This window comes from Antechinus flavipes, chromosome 1, assembly GCF_016432865.1.
Source record: "Antechinus flavipes isolate AdamAnt ecotype Samford, QLD, Australia chromosome 1, AdamAnt_v2, whole genome shotgun sequence".
NCBI lineage: Eukaryota > Metazoa > Chordata > Mammalia > Dasyuromorphia > Dasyuridae > Antechinus > Antechinus flavipes.
Genome location: NC_067398.1, coordinates 964,540 through 980,438, shown reverse-complemented (window position 1 = coordinate 980,438; position 15,899 = coordinate 964,540). Strand labels below are relative to the sequence as shown.

Genomic DNA, 15,899 nt, shown 5'->3' with positions numbered 1-15,899 from the left:
CTCGCTTGAGAACTTAGATGGAGAAAGGTGGCATTGTGTTAAGGGACGGGTCAGTTCCCCGAGAGCCTCCCCAGCTGTGGATCACAGCCTCTGAAGGAGTTGCAGGCAGCCTTTGCTGACACAGGGATTGCAGACTGGGAATGAGCTAAGTTGAAGATGAGGGAAGAGGAGGGAGGTGAGACAATGCAACGGCCTCTCAGAGAGGTCAGAGAACAGCAGTGTCTCAGGCTCCTTGTTTCATCCTCTCACTAGAGGAGATCCAGTCTGGGTTGGACCTTCGGCAGCCAGTCAGGCAGCTCCCGTGTGTTCCAGCAGCTCTCCCGTGTAGTCCAACAGGATTATCTCAAAACTGGGAGAAAACCACAGCTTAAATAAAGCTTAGCATGAAACTCAACAAAGGGAGTCACCGTAAGGGTCCTGGAGAATGGAAGAGGCAGAAGAAGCAGAAGCAGAAGGGAAGAGAGAACAGAGAGAAGAGAAGGAAGAAGAGAGAAGAGGAGAGAGAACACTTCCCACCCCATCCCACTCTCAGCCCCCAGCCAAGGACAATGAAGCCTCTGCCATCTTTGAGCCCAAGGCGCCTTCTGCTCCCATCCAGCCCCATTAGAGCGGTTCCTCTGTCCCAGGGGGCGCTCCCTCCAGCCTTTCTGTGGCCACCTCAGGTCCTCTTGAGCTTCCGCTGTCTGTCCAGACGGTCTGAGCCAGAAGGCCGTGCTTTTGTCCCAGCAGTCCTTGCAGGGATCCTTCCCCTTCCATGTGTCCTGCCTCCCACAGCAGGCTGACAATGTCTTCAGAAATCCTTTCTTCCCAGAACTTAGAAGAAAGTACCCGATGAGCTCTGTGTAGTGAAGTAAAGACCCAAGTGGGAGAAAGACTCTTGGAAGTCCCCCAGGGCCAGCTCCTCCAGATGAAGAACTCCTGGGGGACAATGTCTTGAAATGGGCCGGTGCTGGGCTGGGGCCAGCTGGGGGATTCAGCCTGACAGCCCCTGCCCGGCCACATCGGCGGGTACTTCCAGCTCAAACCCCACTGCCGGCACTGTACTCCCTGAATATTGCCAAGGCCTTTCTCTGCCGCTTATTTCCAAGTTACCCCGTGTACATCGTTGCGGGCACGTGCCATGTGCCAGGCGCTGTGCTCAGGGCTTTGCAGATATTCTCTCACTCGATCCTGATGCAACTTGTGCTAGTGCTATTCCCATTTGACAGATGAGGGAACTGAGGCAAACTCACCCAGCTGAAGGGTCTGATGTCTGATTCGCAACGTGGTCACTTCCTTTCCAGGACTGTGAGCAGAAACCATCTCTGCTTTCTTTGTATTCACAGCGTTCAGCCCAGTCCTCGGCCCATGGTGGGTGCTCCACGCGTGCTTGTTGGGGGCCCAGCGTGTCCCTAGTGGAGAAGCCGACCCCTCCTGAGACGGGGTCCAGGCAGCCCGACCTGCTTGCGTCTGTGTACTGAGGCAGGCTCAGGTCTTTGTCTTTTCTCCTCCCAGAGCCCCTGGGCAGTCCCTGCTCCGCTCCCGGTTCTCTGAGACTCCGTTCCTGGCTGCAAGGAGGCAATTTCTTTTATCCATTTCTTTTCAGAGCAGGAGAGCTGCCCCTGGAAGCCAGGGAACTCAGTTGGCCAAGTGGCCTGGGGTCTCTGAAGCTCATTGTTCTCCTTTGGAAAATGGGCCCTTGGAGCAGTTAATGCTCTCCGGGCTCTCATTTGGGCCGTCGTTCTCTTGGCCGCAGCCGGTTCTAAGGGAAGGTCGGAGGCACCGGCTGCAGCCTATGGCCACCAGGCAGCCTGAGTCTCCTCAGTGTCCGGCTCCAGTGGGCGGGGCCCGAAGGGCGGCTTGGTGCTCTCCTTGTGGCGCTGTCACAAAAATGGGGGTCAGGGGCCATGGAGCGTGCTGGGGATGCCCAGGGCCTGGCTGCCGCCACTCCCTGAGGGCCTGGCTTGGGCCATCCGCTAGCCCGGGCCCCAGCTCGCACACATTTCTGGGGCGCCGCCCCCAGATGGCGGCCCAGAACCGGGGTCTCTGACGGCTCAGCAGCTGAGAGCGTGGCCGGAGGGGGCTGCCAGGAAAGGGGGAGCTCCTTGGGGTCCCTTGGCTGAATGCTCCGGGCCCGGCGCTTGTGGGCCGTTCTCCCGCGTCGCAGAGATCTCCACCGCTCGAGCCTGCGCCAGCCGCTCTCTTGGGACGGCGAGAACTGGCAGTTTGCTTCTCCGCGCTGGAGAAAGCACGTCTGGGGGCCCAACGTGGCCTTTGTGTATCTGCGCGGAGTGGGGCAGATCATAGAAATCAGAGCAAAGAGGCTCATGGCGGCCCCTCGCAGAGAGGCAGGAAACTGGAAACCGAGCGCCCGTGGGGGGGTAAGTGATGGGATGGGATGCTGTGGAATATTGTTGTTCTGCAGAAACAGCGCAGGAGGGTCTCGGAGAGGCCTGGGGAGACGGACGGGCACTGACGCTGGGCGAAGGGAGCAGGGGAGGGGGTCGTGCGCGGCAGCACCAAGCCTACGCCGCCGGCGCGGCTCCTCTGGGCCAGGAGGGGCTTGGGGGCGCCCCACGCGCAGTGAGGGAGGGAGCCGCCTGCCGCAGGCGGGGCTGGGGGCTCGGCGCGGACCCCGCGCATCCCCGCTCTCCCTGCGCTCCTTCCGGGGCTCACAGGACTACGGGCTATCTGGGGGGGGGGGGCGGACGAACACGAGGTTTTGCAAGGGCTGATGGGGCAGAATTATCCAAGCGTGTGTTTTGAAAACTAAGAAGCTTTAATTACAGAAGGAACCAGGGCTGTCTCCTAGGGCTGGGAGCGCCGCTGCTCCCTCCTACCGAGCGGGGATAATTACAGTGTCGCGGAGCCAGAAGAGGAGCGGAGGAAAGGGAACAAAGGGAGGCCTCCCCGGGGGCCTGGGCCCGGGGCCTGTTCTGGAGCTCTGCGGGACACGTGGGGGCGGGGCCAGTGGGAGGCCCGACACGCCCCCAGAGAACCCTTTTCCTTCGCCTCCAGACCGAGAAGGCGTTAAGCGCGGGTCTCCTTCCGTGGTAAAGGCGAGACGCCGGCGCCGCAAACACGGACCAACCGCCGGGCCTCGTCCCGTGACCCGCACCTTCTCCCGTCTCAGACCCCGCGCTCAGCTCCATATACACTGGGCCGCAGGGGGGGCTCTGAACTCCTCCCTTTTCGCTCTCATTGAGCTGTCCCTGAGCCCGGCCTTAGCCACCCCCTGATGCAGAGCCCCGTGCAAATGACACATCCGTGTCTGTGTGTGAGTGTGTGTGAGAGAGTGTGAGAATGAGTGAGTGTGTGTGTAAGTGTGTGTGTGAGAGTGAGTGTGTGTGAGTGTGAGTGTGTGAGAATGAGTGAGTGTGTGTGAGAGTGAGTGTGTGAGAGAGTGTGTGTGAGAATGAGTGAGTGTGTGTGTGAGAGAGTGTGAGAATGAGTGAGTGTGTGTGTAAGTGTGTGAGTGTGAGAGTGAGTGTGTGTGAGAGTGTGAGTGTGTGTGAGTGTGTGAGAATGAGTGTGTGTGTAAGTGTGTGTGAGAGTGAGTGTGTGTGAGAGTGTGTGAGAATGAGTGTGTGTGAGAGTGAGTGTGTGTGAGAGTGTGAATGTGAGTGTGTGAGTGTGTGTGTGAGAGTGTGTGTGAGTGTGTGAGTGTGTGAGTGTGTGAGAATGAGTGAGTGTGTGTGTAAGTGTGTGTGTGAGTGAGTGTGTGAGAGTGTGAGTGTGTGAGAATGAGTGAGTGTGTGTGTAAGTGTGTGTGTGAGAGTGAGTGTGTGTGAGAGTGTGAGTGTGTGAGTGTGTGTGAGAGTGAGTGTGTGTGTGTAAGTGTGTGAGTGAGAGTGTGAGAGTGTGAGTGTGAGAGTGAGTGTGTGTAAGTGTGTGTGTGAGTGTGTGAGAATAGTGAGTATGTGTAAGTGTGTGAGTGGGAGAGAGTATGAGTGTGTGTGAGTGAATGTGTGAGAGTGTGTGTGAGAGTGTGAGTGTGTGCGTGAGTGTGAGAGTGAGTGTGTGAGTGAGTGTGAGAGTGTGTGTGTGAGTGTGTGTGAGAGTGTGTGAGAGTGAGTGAGTGTGTGTGTAAGTGTGTGAGTGAGTGTGAGAGTGAGTGTGTGAGTGACTGTGAGAGTGAGTGTGTGTGTGAGTGTGTGAGTGTGTGAGAATGAGTGAGTGTGTGAGTGTGAGAGAGTATGAGTGTGTGAGTGAATGTGTGAGAGTGTGTGTGAGAGTGTGAGTGTGTGCGTAAGTGAGTGTGAGAGTGAGTGTGTGAGTGACTGTGAGAGTGAGTGTGTGTGAGTGACTGTGAGAGTGAGTGTGTGATAATGAGTGAGTATGTGTAAGTGTGTGAGTGTGAGAGAGTATGAGTGTGTGTGAGTGTGTGTGAGTGAATGTGTGAGAGTGAGTGTGTGAGAGTGTTAGTGTGTGTGTGTAAGTGAGTGTGTGAGTGACTGTGAGAGTGAGTGTGTGTGCGAGTGTGTGAGTGTGTGAGAATGAGTGAATGTGACTGTGTGTAAGTGTGAGAGAATGTGAGTGTGTGAGAATGAGTGTGTGTGTAAGTGTGTGAGAGTGAGTGTGAGTGTGAGTGTGAGAGTGACTGTGAGTGTGAGTGTGTGTGAGTGTGTGAGAATGAGTGAGTGTGAGTGTGTGTAAGTGTGTGAGTGTGAGCAAGTGTGAGTGTGAGAGTGTGAGTGTGTGAGAATGAGTGAGTGTGTGTAAGTGTGTGAGTGTGTAAGTGTGTGAGTGTGAGAGTGAATGTGTGAGAGTGACTGTGAGAGTGAGTGTGTGTGTGTGTGTAAGTATGAGTGTGTGAGAGTGTGAGTGTGTGTGAGTGAATGAACTCTCCCACTGCAGGTCGAGCAAGGAGCCCCGGGGTCGGCTGCTTTATGAGCTTCTGGCTTTCCCCGGCTAACTCCGCGAGGAGACCCTCTTGCCTCTTTATGCATTTATTTGGCCCCGGAAGCTCGCAGAGCTGCCTCCCTGGCGGCTTCGGTGGGACTCAGAGCTCTTTGGTCAGTGAGAATGGCTTTGAGCCGAGGCCGGTGAGGGGGAGGGGGCGCTTCCAGCTGCTGGGGCTGGGGATGCTTCCCTCCCTCTCTTGACCCCACGCCTGGCACTCTCAGGGAGGGGGGCAGAGGCACCTGAAACCCAGCTGGCCTCGGGCCGGACCCAGATGCCACGTGCAGCCCAAGGCTGTCCAGCATGTCACATTCACTAAGATCTGGAATCAGGAAATCCGCCGCGGGCCCCAGTTAGCTAAAAACTCGGCAGCTCATGCGGATTGACAGGATTCTCCCAAGTCTGCAGCGAATCCTTTTCCCGGGATTCCTTGGAAGGACTTGGGCAGCTCCCCAGCTCAGGCTCCCCTGAGCTGCCTCCCCCGGCTCAGACAATTGCAGCACTCCCTGGGCTGACCAAGCGCTCCCTCTAGGCCCTAAGGCTACAGGTCTCCCCTACCCTCAGGGAGCTTTTGCTTGACCCCTCCCATGGACACAGCTCTCACCACTGGGGTGTTTCTTCTCACCCTGAGCTTAAATCTGCTTCCCCCACCCCAGATTCTGCCCTTTGGGGTCAGGCAGAACAGACCTAACCCCTCCCCCACAGCGTCACTGGAGATGGCAGCTGACAGCGCCCCCCCCCTTGTCCCCTCAGACTTTATGGGTATCGGGCCAAACTCGTGGAGCCACGAGTCCTTTCCCCCTGCGCCAGGGTCCTTCCTGCCCTTGTGGTCACACCAAGGGGAAGCGATGAGACAGAGGGAGAAGGGCAGGTGGTCCTGCAGCCCCCCCCAACCCTGGAAAGCACTCACTTGAAATAGAACAAGATCCCAAGGGAGCTGAGGAGGGAGGCGATGGACAAGGCGTGGCCCACCAGCGCCATGTAGTAGAGGATGTACGCCACCTGGAAGAGAAGGGAGCCGTGGCCAAGGTCTGCCCGCCCCGCCCACCCCCGCCAGGCCTTGCCTTTCGGGCCCACCCCGACCCCAGTCCTGGTCCAGGACGCCCCTCTGAGGGTTTGCAAACCCGAGACTGGCGCATTATTGTGCGGGCAGGACATCTTGGAGCGGGCCCACGGCCCGGGAGGAGCCTTGGCGGTGGGCACGGACCACTGGGCCCTGGACGGAGCCCTGAATGGGGAGGCGAGGGCTGGGGGAGGCGGGTGCTCCTCGGTGAGCCTCCCTCCTCCCCAGGGCCCGATCCATCTCTTCCTGCACCTGGACCTCCCAGGCTTAGGGCTGGCTTGTTTTTTCCTCCCTGGGCCCCCTCCATGACAGTCTCTGGGGTCACAGCTGCTGGGGGACCCACGCCTGGCCCAGCTGGCCTTGTACCAGCACCTCACAGGGGGAGAAGGGGGCCGGCCCTCCTGGGGCTCTCTGGACTTCCTTTGGCTTCCGAGGCTCCCTTAAGGCCAGCGCTGCCTCAGACCAGACCCCCAGTGTGCTGGGAGGAAGTTCATCTTCCTAAAAAGCATTAAGGCCCTTCCCTGCCTCAGGACTCAGCTCCCCGCCCCTCAGGACCCAGCTCCCCCTCCTCAAAACCCAGCTCCCCCCCTCAGGACCCAGCTCCCCCTCCTCAGACCCCAGCTTCCCCCCCTCAGGACCCAGCTTCCCCCCCTCAGGACCCAGCTCCCCCTCCTCAAAACCCAGCTCCCCCCCTCAGGACCCAGCTCCCCCTCCTCAAAACCCAGCTCCCCCCCCAGGACCCAGTCGTCCCCCCCAGGACCCAGTCGTCCCCCCCTCAGGACCTACTTCCCCCCCTCAGGTCCCAGCTCCCCCCTTCTCAGGACCCAGCTTCCCCTCTAAACTGAAGGGCTGGGTCTGGAAATCTGGTCCCTCATCCAGCCTCCCGTCTATGCTTTGAATGGAAAGAAGGGACTGGGCCCTGGTGCTGGGGGCCGCCTTGCAGACACGTGGCTGAGCCTCCGGCTCCACGAGGACCTTTATCTCTTGCAGCCCCAGAGCAGGGCGAGTAGGCTGTGGGCCGGGTAGGAGTCTCTCCTTTGACTCTTGGACTCAGGGGTTGGATGAGGCTCCTGGAGCTATCCGGGGAATGCTGCGGGAGAGAGCCCTGGCAGGCCTCCCCTGGGCTGCCTGAAAGTACGGCCTGGTCTTGCCCACTGTGTGGGGGACCAAACCCCGCTCTCCAGCTTTCTGAGCCCCCACAGCAACTGTTCCTCTTCTCCCACACTCTCTCCTCCCCCCACCTTACTCTCCCGCACTCTCCTCTGCAGACCCCGTGACTCGCGTTGACCTATTGCAGCCCCCCCAAACACCCCTTCCTGGACCCCACCCCTTCCGCTGTCTGGCCGGCCCCGGGCTCCGCCCTCCCTCCTCTGTGCCCCGGCTTCCCCTGCGAGTCTCGTTCCAGATCTTGCCTTCTTCGGCCCCTGATGCCCCCTGACGCCCGTGCCTTGTAATCTCCCCCGGTTGGTCCGTAACCATTTTCCTGTCACCTCCCCCCGGCTGAATGGGGAGCCCTTGAGTCCCTTGAGGGGCCACACTGGGACTTTCCCCGGGGTTTGGCCACTTGCGCTGATGCTGCTCCCTGAAGGCTGGCCGTCCTCCCTCTCCTCAGTGAGAGACTCCTCCCGGGACCAGTGCGTCACTGCCCTGGGGCGCTGGCGGCCCGGCCGCACAACGTGATCGCCTCCTCACAACTGGGGCTTCGGGTGCCCGGGAGTCCCCAGCTGGGGTGCAGGCCGGTCGGGAGTGCCAGAGGACCAGGGCTCGGACAAGGTCACCGCTTGGGCAATGGCACTTCACGGGGGATCCGCTGCCACGGAATCGTTGCTTTATCCGAAGATAACAAGTGACCGGGTGGATAGTCTGTTTTCTCTATGATCAGTGACGCATTTCTCTAATAATTCTGACAATAGCTTGGTCGCAGCGTCAGTGAGCGGGCCCTGATCCTCCTCGGGACCTCAGGTCTACAGCCGCTTTCCCCGCAAGCTTGAATCCCAAGCAAGAAGCGGCCGTCCTCCCAGGGCACGTTTCGGAACAGTTCCCTGCCCACGATTCCCCCGGAAGCGATAGGAGGCTGGGCTCTTCTCAGGAAGAAAGTGACCCGAGAGGACCCGAGAGATTCCAACAGGCTTGGGATGGAAAAAGTCCGAAGGCTGAATGGGGGTCAGAGCGCGGCGTCTTCTCCTTTGGCCCGTGCTTTTTCCTTCTCATTTCCCCTTTGGTTCTGACTTTTCTTTCACAAGATGATTAAAATAGACGGTGTTTAAAAACATTCCCACCAGAGGGAAGGTGTCCGGTCCGGGCCATCGCTCCCTCCCGCAGCACTCCCGGGACAGCTCCCAGGCCGTCGCTGTGACATGTCTGTAGCTGGGGATTCTCTCGGCTGGGATCTCACTTCCGCTCGCTGCCTCCTGGGAGTCCAGGTTGGACGGAGGTGGGCTCAGAGACGTCCTGCCTGACTCTCCGTCGTCCTCCCCTAAGATGGCGCCGGCTCTGACTTTTGCTCCAAGCTACGGAGGACTGAGCCAGGACCGCTCCTCCTCTGGCTGTTCCCCTCTCAATCCCTCGCCACTTCTGCTCAGTCCGGAGAGCCCTCGATGGCTTCCACGCCGCGTCCAGATCTCCTCAGAAGCCTCCTTTCCAGACATTACAAACACGAGGCTTCCCAGTCACCCCTGGCCCGTGGTTTCTCTAGTTCCTTTATTCCAAACCCCGTCCTCCAGCTCATGGGGCATCAGACAGACTGATGGACGTTGGCTTTGGCGTGGAAGGCACAAGCTGGGGAGGGGGTAGCTTATTTGGAGGGGCTCACCGAGTGCGCCGCTGGCTTCTGTCCCCTCTGCGGCGGGTCCCCAGCCCTGAATCTTCTCCCCTGTTGTCCCTGTGTTGTTCCTGCCAAGGGAGCCACCAAACGAGAGGCTTCTTGCCGCTTTCCCACCCTGAGGGGATCCTGCCCTTCTGTCCCACCCCCAGCAGCAGCTGCAGCAGCTTTCCACATCTTCTGGCCTGAGAACGCCAAGTTCTCCCAGGGAGACCCTGCCCTTGGGGCCCATGGTGAAAGTTCTCTTGGGCGACCCATAGACATTGAGTGAGCTAAATCTGCGGCAAGTCTTTGCCTTCTCTTCACATTGGAATTTCTTTAAAGGGCTCCTGTGAGGCGTGTCCTTGCTGGGCTTTGTGGGCAGCTGGTCCCTCACAGAAGGCACCAGGGAAGCGGGCACGGGGAGGTGTCGCTCCTGCCAGAAGGCACCAGGGAAGCGGGCACGGGGAGGTGTCGCTCCTGCCAGAAGGCACCAGGGAAGCGGGCACGGGGAGGTGTCGCTCCTGCCAGAAGGCACCAGGGAAGCGGGCACGGGGAGGTGTCGCTCCTGCCAGAAGGCACCAGGGAAGCGGGCACGGGGAGGTGTCGCTCCTGCCAGAAGGCACCAGGGAAGCGGGCACGGGGAGGTGTCGCTCCTGCCAGAAGGCACCAGGGAAGCGGGCACGGGGAGGTGTCGCTCCTGCCAGAAGGCACCAGGGAAGCGGGCACGGGGAGGTGTCGCTCCTGCCAGAAGGCACCAGGGAAGCGGGCACGGGGAGGTGTCGCTCCTGCCAGAAGGCACCAGGGAAGCGGGCACGGGGAGGTGTCGCTCCTGCCAGAAGGCACCAGGGAAGCGGGCACGGGGAGGTGTCGCTCCTGCCAGAAGGCACCAGGGAAGCGGGCACGGGGAGGTGTCGCTCCTGCCAGAAGGCACCAGGGAAGCGGGCACGGGGAGGTGTCGCTCCTGCCAGAAGGCACCAGGGAAGCGGGCACGGGGAGGTGTCGCTCCTGCCAGAAGGCACCAGGGAAGCGGGCACGGGGAGGTGTCGCTCCTGCCAGAAGGCACCAGGGAAGCGGGCACGGGGAGGTGTCGCTCCTGCCAGAAGGCACCAGGGAAGCGGGCACGGGGAGGTGTCGCTCCTGCCAGAAGGCACCAGGGAAGCGGGCACGGGGAGGTGTCGCTCCTGCCAGAAGGCACCAGGGAAGCGGGCACGGGGAGGTGTCGCTCCTGCCAGAAGGCACCAGGGAAGCGGGCACGGGGAGGTGTCGCTCCTGCCAGACGGCACCAGGGAAGCGGGCACGGGGAGGTGTCGCTCCTGCCAGAAGGCACCAGGGAAGCGGGCACGGGGAGGTGTCGCTCCTGCCAGAAGGCACCAAGGAAGCGGGCACGGGGAGGTGTCCTGCCAAGGGGCTGGCTCTCGAGTTCGTTCCGTCGTGGTTGCTACCACTGCAATCTCAGGCCAGTGTGTGGGGAGCACGGTAGGGCTGCCGTTCAAGGTGGCCTGAAGCCCGTTGTGGGGAAGGTGGTGCACTTGACCAAGGGGCCCAGGGGCTTGTGGCAAGTTAATCAGTAGGTGACGACTCAGTGAGCATCCAGCCAGAGCAGACTAGCCCGACACGTCTCCATTCAGAGGAGGATCAAGGACCACATGCTCGGGCTATGGGCTCGGGACCTCTCAGCCCAGGCCCCCATGCAGTCCGGACCAGGAGGCACTCAGGACCTCTGCTAGCTCAGCCAAGGATTTCTTCTGAATAAAAACAAAACTCCCTCCTCCTTCCTCCAATTCTGGACATCCCAGAAAGCCCACAGTGTTTCCAGGCCAGACTCAGTGCTTGGGATGCTGGGTAGGACGGGACTGAAGTCCTGCTGCCATCCCCAGGAGCCGCCAAAGGGCTTGGATGCCAGGAATGACCCCAACTGATTTTTCTGCCTATAGGCGAAGTGTGTCCCCCGCTCTTCCCAGATTTCAAAAGGCCAGGAGCCCCTCTGCTGTTCCCAGTGCTCACGCGGGCTTGTCATCTCCCGGCCAAACTTGCTGATGCGCGTGGCTCAGGCTTCCCAGGAGAGATTGTGGAGGGAGGGGGAGAGGGCTGTCCAGTCCGGGAATTTGGTGCTCCTCTCCACCGCTTTGGGCATCTCTAAGGCAGATCTGGTTTAGTGGGTAGGGGGAGGGGACCTTCTTCTCTTCTGACCCTCAGCTGGAGGACAGGCAGTGGCCCGGGAGCTTCCCTAGAGCCCTGGGAGGCTCAGTCCCCCCCGGCCCTTTGGTCACTGCCCATCCTCTACACTGAGGGCGCAAGCCCCGCCTTTCCACCTGTTAGGGGCTAGAGCTGAGCTCACCTTCAGCTTCTCTGACGTGAAGGAGTTGCACAGGGTGTAGTTGGACCATGTCCGGTTACTCTCGGGATGCTGGAACCAGTTCCCATGCTCATCGCAGTACTTGGAGGCCTGTTCTGTAAAAATGGAACCCAATAGGAACCGTAAGTACCAGGAACTCAGGAGGGGGAAGCTGGTCCGCTCCAAGGGCGTTCGGAACATGCGCTGCTTCCCACTGGACTGGGGAGACGCCATCCTCTGCTCCTGGACCAGAGACCGGGGGTCAGCACCAGGGACAGCAGCACCCTGGCTGGGGCGATCTTTGGGACTGCCCCTTCTTGGGACAAAGACCGGGACCCGGGATGTAAGAGCCAGTTCCTCTGGCCTCTCCTTTCCCTTAACCTGTAATCATTCCCCTCCTTCCTGAAAAGAACTCTGGAGTGAAACTCAGAGTGAAAACTGCTGCTCAGTGCTGCTGGTTGTCCCTGGGGTTTCCTGGGGGTCACTGTGGGGACCCAGCCTTTGAGACCCTCACGAAGGCCAGCCACCTGCTCGGACCCTGCCCTGGTGGATGTCAGACCAACATCTGCCCTCTCCGAAAAGGGAACCGGTTCTCCAGGCCGAGGTGCTGACAGGAGGCCAGGGTGAGGGTGCCATGACAACGGGATGCAGGCTCAAGCAGTGTCTGGGATGGGGAAGCAGCTGTGCCCACTCACAGATGGAAAGGGCACAGAGCGAGCCTGGGGAGGGGGCGACCCCTGTGCTATCGGGATGGCTTTCAGAGGGGAAACCAAAGCAAGCAGCCACCAGCCCTTGTCTCTCAGCAAGAGTGTTTCTGCCGGCACCCCAGGGTGCTCTGGGGAACGGAGGGCCCAGCAGCTTTCCCTCTTCTGTGTCTCAATCACTCCCCAGACCATCTGAATCTTCTCAGCCCAGACTTGGCAGGGAGCTCAAGGCACCCGGACTGACCCCGACCGGAATCAGCGTCACCTCCATAAGGTGCTCGCCTAGTGTCCCCACTCTCTGCTCCAGTGGGGGAGCCCCCTGACTTGTCTCCTTCCATGTGGGGACAGTTCTCCTCCGGGGGACACCTGCCCTGGTCTCTAGCCTAAGTCTGCTTCTTTACCATCCTTTACCTGTTGGATCAAAGTCGGGGAAGTAGTCGGGACAGTTCTGCACAGAGACCCTCCCGGCGGGTGTGTCGTCCCAGCAGAGCCATCCATCCCACGTGCGGTTACAAAACAGACCTAGCAAGGGAAAAAGAGCAAGGTCAGCCCCGGCCCCTCCAGCAGCCCCGCTGCCCTCAGGGAAGACAAATGCAGTGGCTCAATGGTGGGGCGGAGCCATGTTTATCTGGAGACCCCGTGTCTCCAACAGACTTCCAACAGCTCCTCATTGTACCCGGGGGGGCCCGAGTTCCCTGGAGGTCCAACCATGGGGATAGCCATGGCTCCTGCCACTCTGACCTGCCCCTTCCCCTGGGAGTTCAGGCAGCTTGGGGTCAGGATGGCTTTGAGGATGAATGCGCAGGTTTCCAGTGGCCTCTATTTCCGCTCTAAATACCCCCAAGGGACCCCACTATGACACAGGGGACTTCTCGAGGGGACTTCTTCTTCTGGGTGATGTCTCTTCATTTTTCCAGTTCTACAGTTTGGGACCAGGCAGAGCAAGGCTCATGACAACCCTTCCCAGACTTGCAGGGGGCTCCCTGTCCCACAAGCCTCTGCCCCAGAGGAGTCGTGTTCTTTCTGTTGGTGCAGTCAAGATTTCTGCTAAGTGACCCTGGCAGGGAGATGCTCCAGCCCTGTCACTCCCTTTTACCCAGGAGGGAACTGAAGTGGGGGGGGGGGGAGTTCGGTGACCCTGGATGGCTTTTCATCTGCCCATCTGTCTGTCTCTCTCTTTGTGATTCTTCCCCCCCCAAAAAAAATACCAGGCTTGATTCAGATTTGCAAGAAGTTGTCAAACTGAATTATGTTGAAAAACAAAAGGAGATTGTAGGGAGGGGGAAAATCTGGAACTCAAAATCCTGCAAAAATGCACATTGAAAACCCTGTCTACATGTAATTGGAAACAAGAATATACCAGTAAAAGATGAGTAAAAAAAAGAAAAAAGGAGATAACTTGGAGTTACAAATAAGGAAAGATGCTGCCCCAACCCATGGGTTTGCCTGGAACATGTGCTTTGTGAAGGGGTCCAACCACAGCTTCCTGGACAAGAGAAGAGACATGTGTCCCCTCGTTTCCTCCTGGCTGGACTCCCCTTTGCAAGGCTGCCCTCCTTGTGTCCTTTGGGCTAAGGAGCAAAAGGACTTGGGCTGAGGAAGCCTGGACACACCCCCTGCCCCCAATGCTTCCTGGACCTGCTCCAACCTCCCCCAACCCCCCCAACCCAGCTCAAAGGCATGATGGGCAAAGGATTGCAGCCACTATGTCCCAGGAGCCGTGGGGGCTGGAAGGAGGCTTCCGGCTTCTGAATCTCTGGGGGGGGGGGGATGTGGAGCAAGGGAAGGATATGCTGGGAGCTCAGCCAGAAGTTCCAGGCCTGGCCTCCGAGAATGTGGGGGGTCGGGAGGTGGGAGGGAGGCCAGATGGGGGAGTGACAGGCCCTGGCCCAGTCCCCCGGCCCAGCCGCCTCCCAAGGTTACCTGTCTTTTGGTAGGGGGGCTTGCTGTTCATTCGCTCGAAGCACTTGAACTGGGCATCCACGATCTTCTGGCGCTCCGGCGAGACATCCGTGATGACCTCGGGCTCCAGGGTGGGCTCGGAGTCATTGAGAGAGGAGGCCAGGCCAGAGGACAGCACCTGGATACAAAGGGGAGGGCTGTGCTTGGCGGAGGGTGGGAGCAGAACGGGCCTGGGAGACTCCCCTCCTTCCCTCCAGGATCTCTGAGCATCCCTAACCAAGGAAGGAGCCCTGTCCTGGGACAGAAGCCCCCCCCCCCCAGGGGAAAATAAAGGCGGGGGATGGAATGAAGAGTGAGGAAGAGGAAGGCTGGTCAGGCTGGGTGGTCTGAGGGGCAGTGCTTTCTATGGAAGGAGCTGAGGGACAGCTGAGGTTGTGAAGGTTTGTGATGTCCCAGAGGACTTTGTCTTTCATCCTGGGGGTCAGAGGAAGCTGCTGGGGAAGGTTGTAAGGGTCCATTAGAAAGGTCAGGCAAGTGCAATTGGGATGTAAGTAAGCCAATGGTCTCAAGGTCCCTGGATGTGATTGGGGATGAGTACGTGGGGGGGACCTCCAGCCATGGCCGGAATCCTAAAATCCCACTCTGACATCGCGTCAAGTTCAGGGGGCGATCTTCATCATCGATTGGCTTATGCCTGTGACCTCATGGACCCACATAAGCCCAGAGGAGGAGGGACTTGACGTCTCTTTTCCACCTGGAGCTCGGCCCTGGGGAGCGATACCGAGATAGTGCAGAGGTTGTAGACCACGAGAATGATGTCTGAGCCCAAACTCTCGGGAGCTCTGTTGTGCTCAATCTGCGTCCGGATGAGAGCGGCCGGAGCTTCTGGGGACCTCACAACACAGGGAAGATTGACGTTATTTCTACCAGAGTTTCTGATTAGGCCTAGGAACCAGCATCCATTAGCGGTAGTTGAGTGCGATGATAGCACTTAACAGGGCAAATGAGCATGGTCTCTAAGGGACTGTGGCCATGCCCGCCGCCCCTCTCTGGCCTCCAGCCAAGCTTCCCTGTGGGAAAAGCGTCTCCCCCCCAGCTTGGGCCCTTTTCTCCCCTTGAGGAAACGGGCCTGAGTGGGCGTGATGGCCTCCTGGACCCCCGCTGAGAGCCCCTATGTCAGTGGGAGCCTCTCCTCCTCTTCCTGGGGAGGGGGCTTCTTCTGGACCCTCCGGCCCCTCTGGCCGTTCCAGCTGGACAGCCACCTCCCGACGGGACAGGCAGCAGCTGCTTCTTTCCGGCTTCCCTGGGACGTTCTCCCTTCTGCGCCTCGTGAGTCTGCTTTGCTAAAGCACAAGGGCCGTTTCCAGGGAGGGATGAAGACGAGGTTGGCTCAGCTCCCCGTGGCTGCCCCCGATCCCGTGGCTGGGGGTGGGGACAGATGCTGCCTGTGGCCTGGCCGCCGGGGGGGCCCTCAGCGGTGTCCCATGCAGCAGTTTAGCAGCCATACACATGATGTCATTCCCCAGAGCTCCAGCCAATGACATCACACCTATGACCGCCAAGCCGCCGCCTGGCTGCCGCGAGGGACGCGGGAGCCATCGCTTGGCGGGATCCCAGCATGTGATGAGGGCAGAGCCAGAGCCAGTCGGTGCCCAAGGTCCGGCCGATCCTGGGGCCTGGGAACCCCGGGGCTGGCAGGGAGTCCCCCAGACACCAGGGATTCTGCCCCGAAGATTCTGGTCCCAGTCTCAGAACCATATTTTCCTGGATGCAGAGACTGTCAGGGGCTCCCAGAATCCCAGAGCTGGAAGGGTGGGCACCGGGCCCTGGGGAGCCTCGGGGAGTTCGCTTCAGGCCCCTCTGGCCAGTGTGGTGGACCTTCCTCCAGAGAGTGGGGGGGGAGGGGCCCTTCTGGGGTGTGCTCCAGTCTGGGAGAGCCTCAGGGGCGGGAATCCTGCCGCCTCCCACCCCCCCACGTCTGCGCCCCCCCCAATTGTCCCTATGTCTGTTCAAGCCCCAGAAGGATGTGACAGAAGGACATCAGACCAATGTGATCTCATCGACCAAACAGACTCGTGGAAAACGTTTGGTCTAAGGCAGCTAAAATTCATAAATTACTGCAACAATGCTGACGGTGTGGACCGGGGGGAGCCCCCGACTCGCCCACTGGGCACAGACACTGCCTTAGCCCGGGCCACGTCCCACAAGCCT

At 59.8% G+C, this 15,899-nt stretch overlaps 1 protein-coding gene across 1 annotated transcript in view; it reads right to left on the bottom strand.

Moving 5' to 3' along the window:
* Positions 1-15,899, bottom strand: part of CALCR (calcitonin receptor) — a 70,273-nt gene that overhangs the window by 33,678 nt on the left and 20,696 nt on the right. Inside the window, exons 3-6 of the mRNA XM_051977224.1 lie at positions 13,710-13,866; positions 12,198-12,308; positions 11,086-11,198; positions 5,792-5,883 (exon numbers count right to left, since the gene is read on the bottom strand). Of these exons, the coding sequence (XP_051833184.1) occupies positions 5,792-5,883; positions 11,086-11,198; positions 12,198-12,308; positions 13,710-13,866 (473 nt within the window). The remainder of the gene's footprint in view (positions 1-5,791; positions 5,884-11,085; positions 11,199-12,197; positions 12,309-13,709; positions 13,867-15,899) is intronic.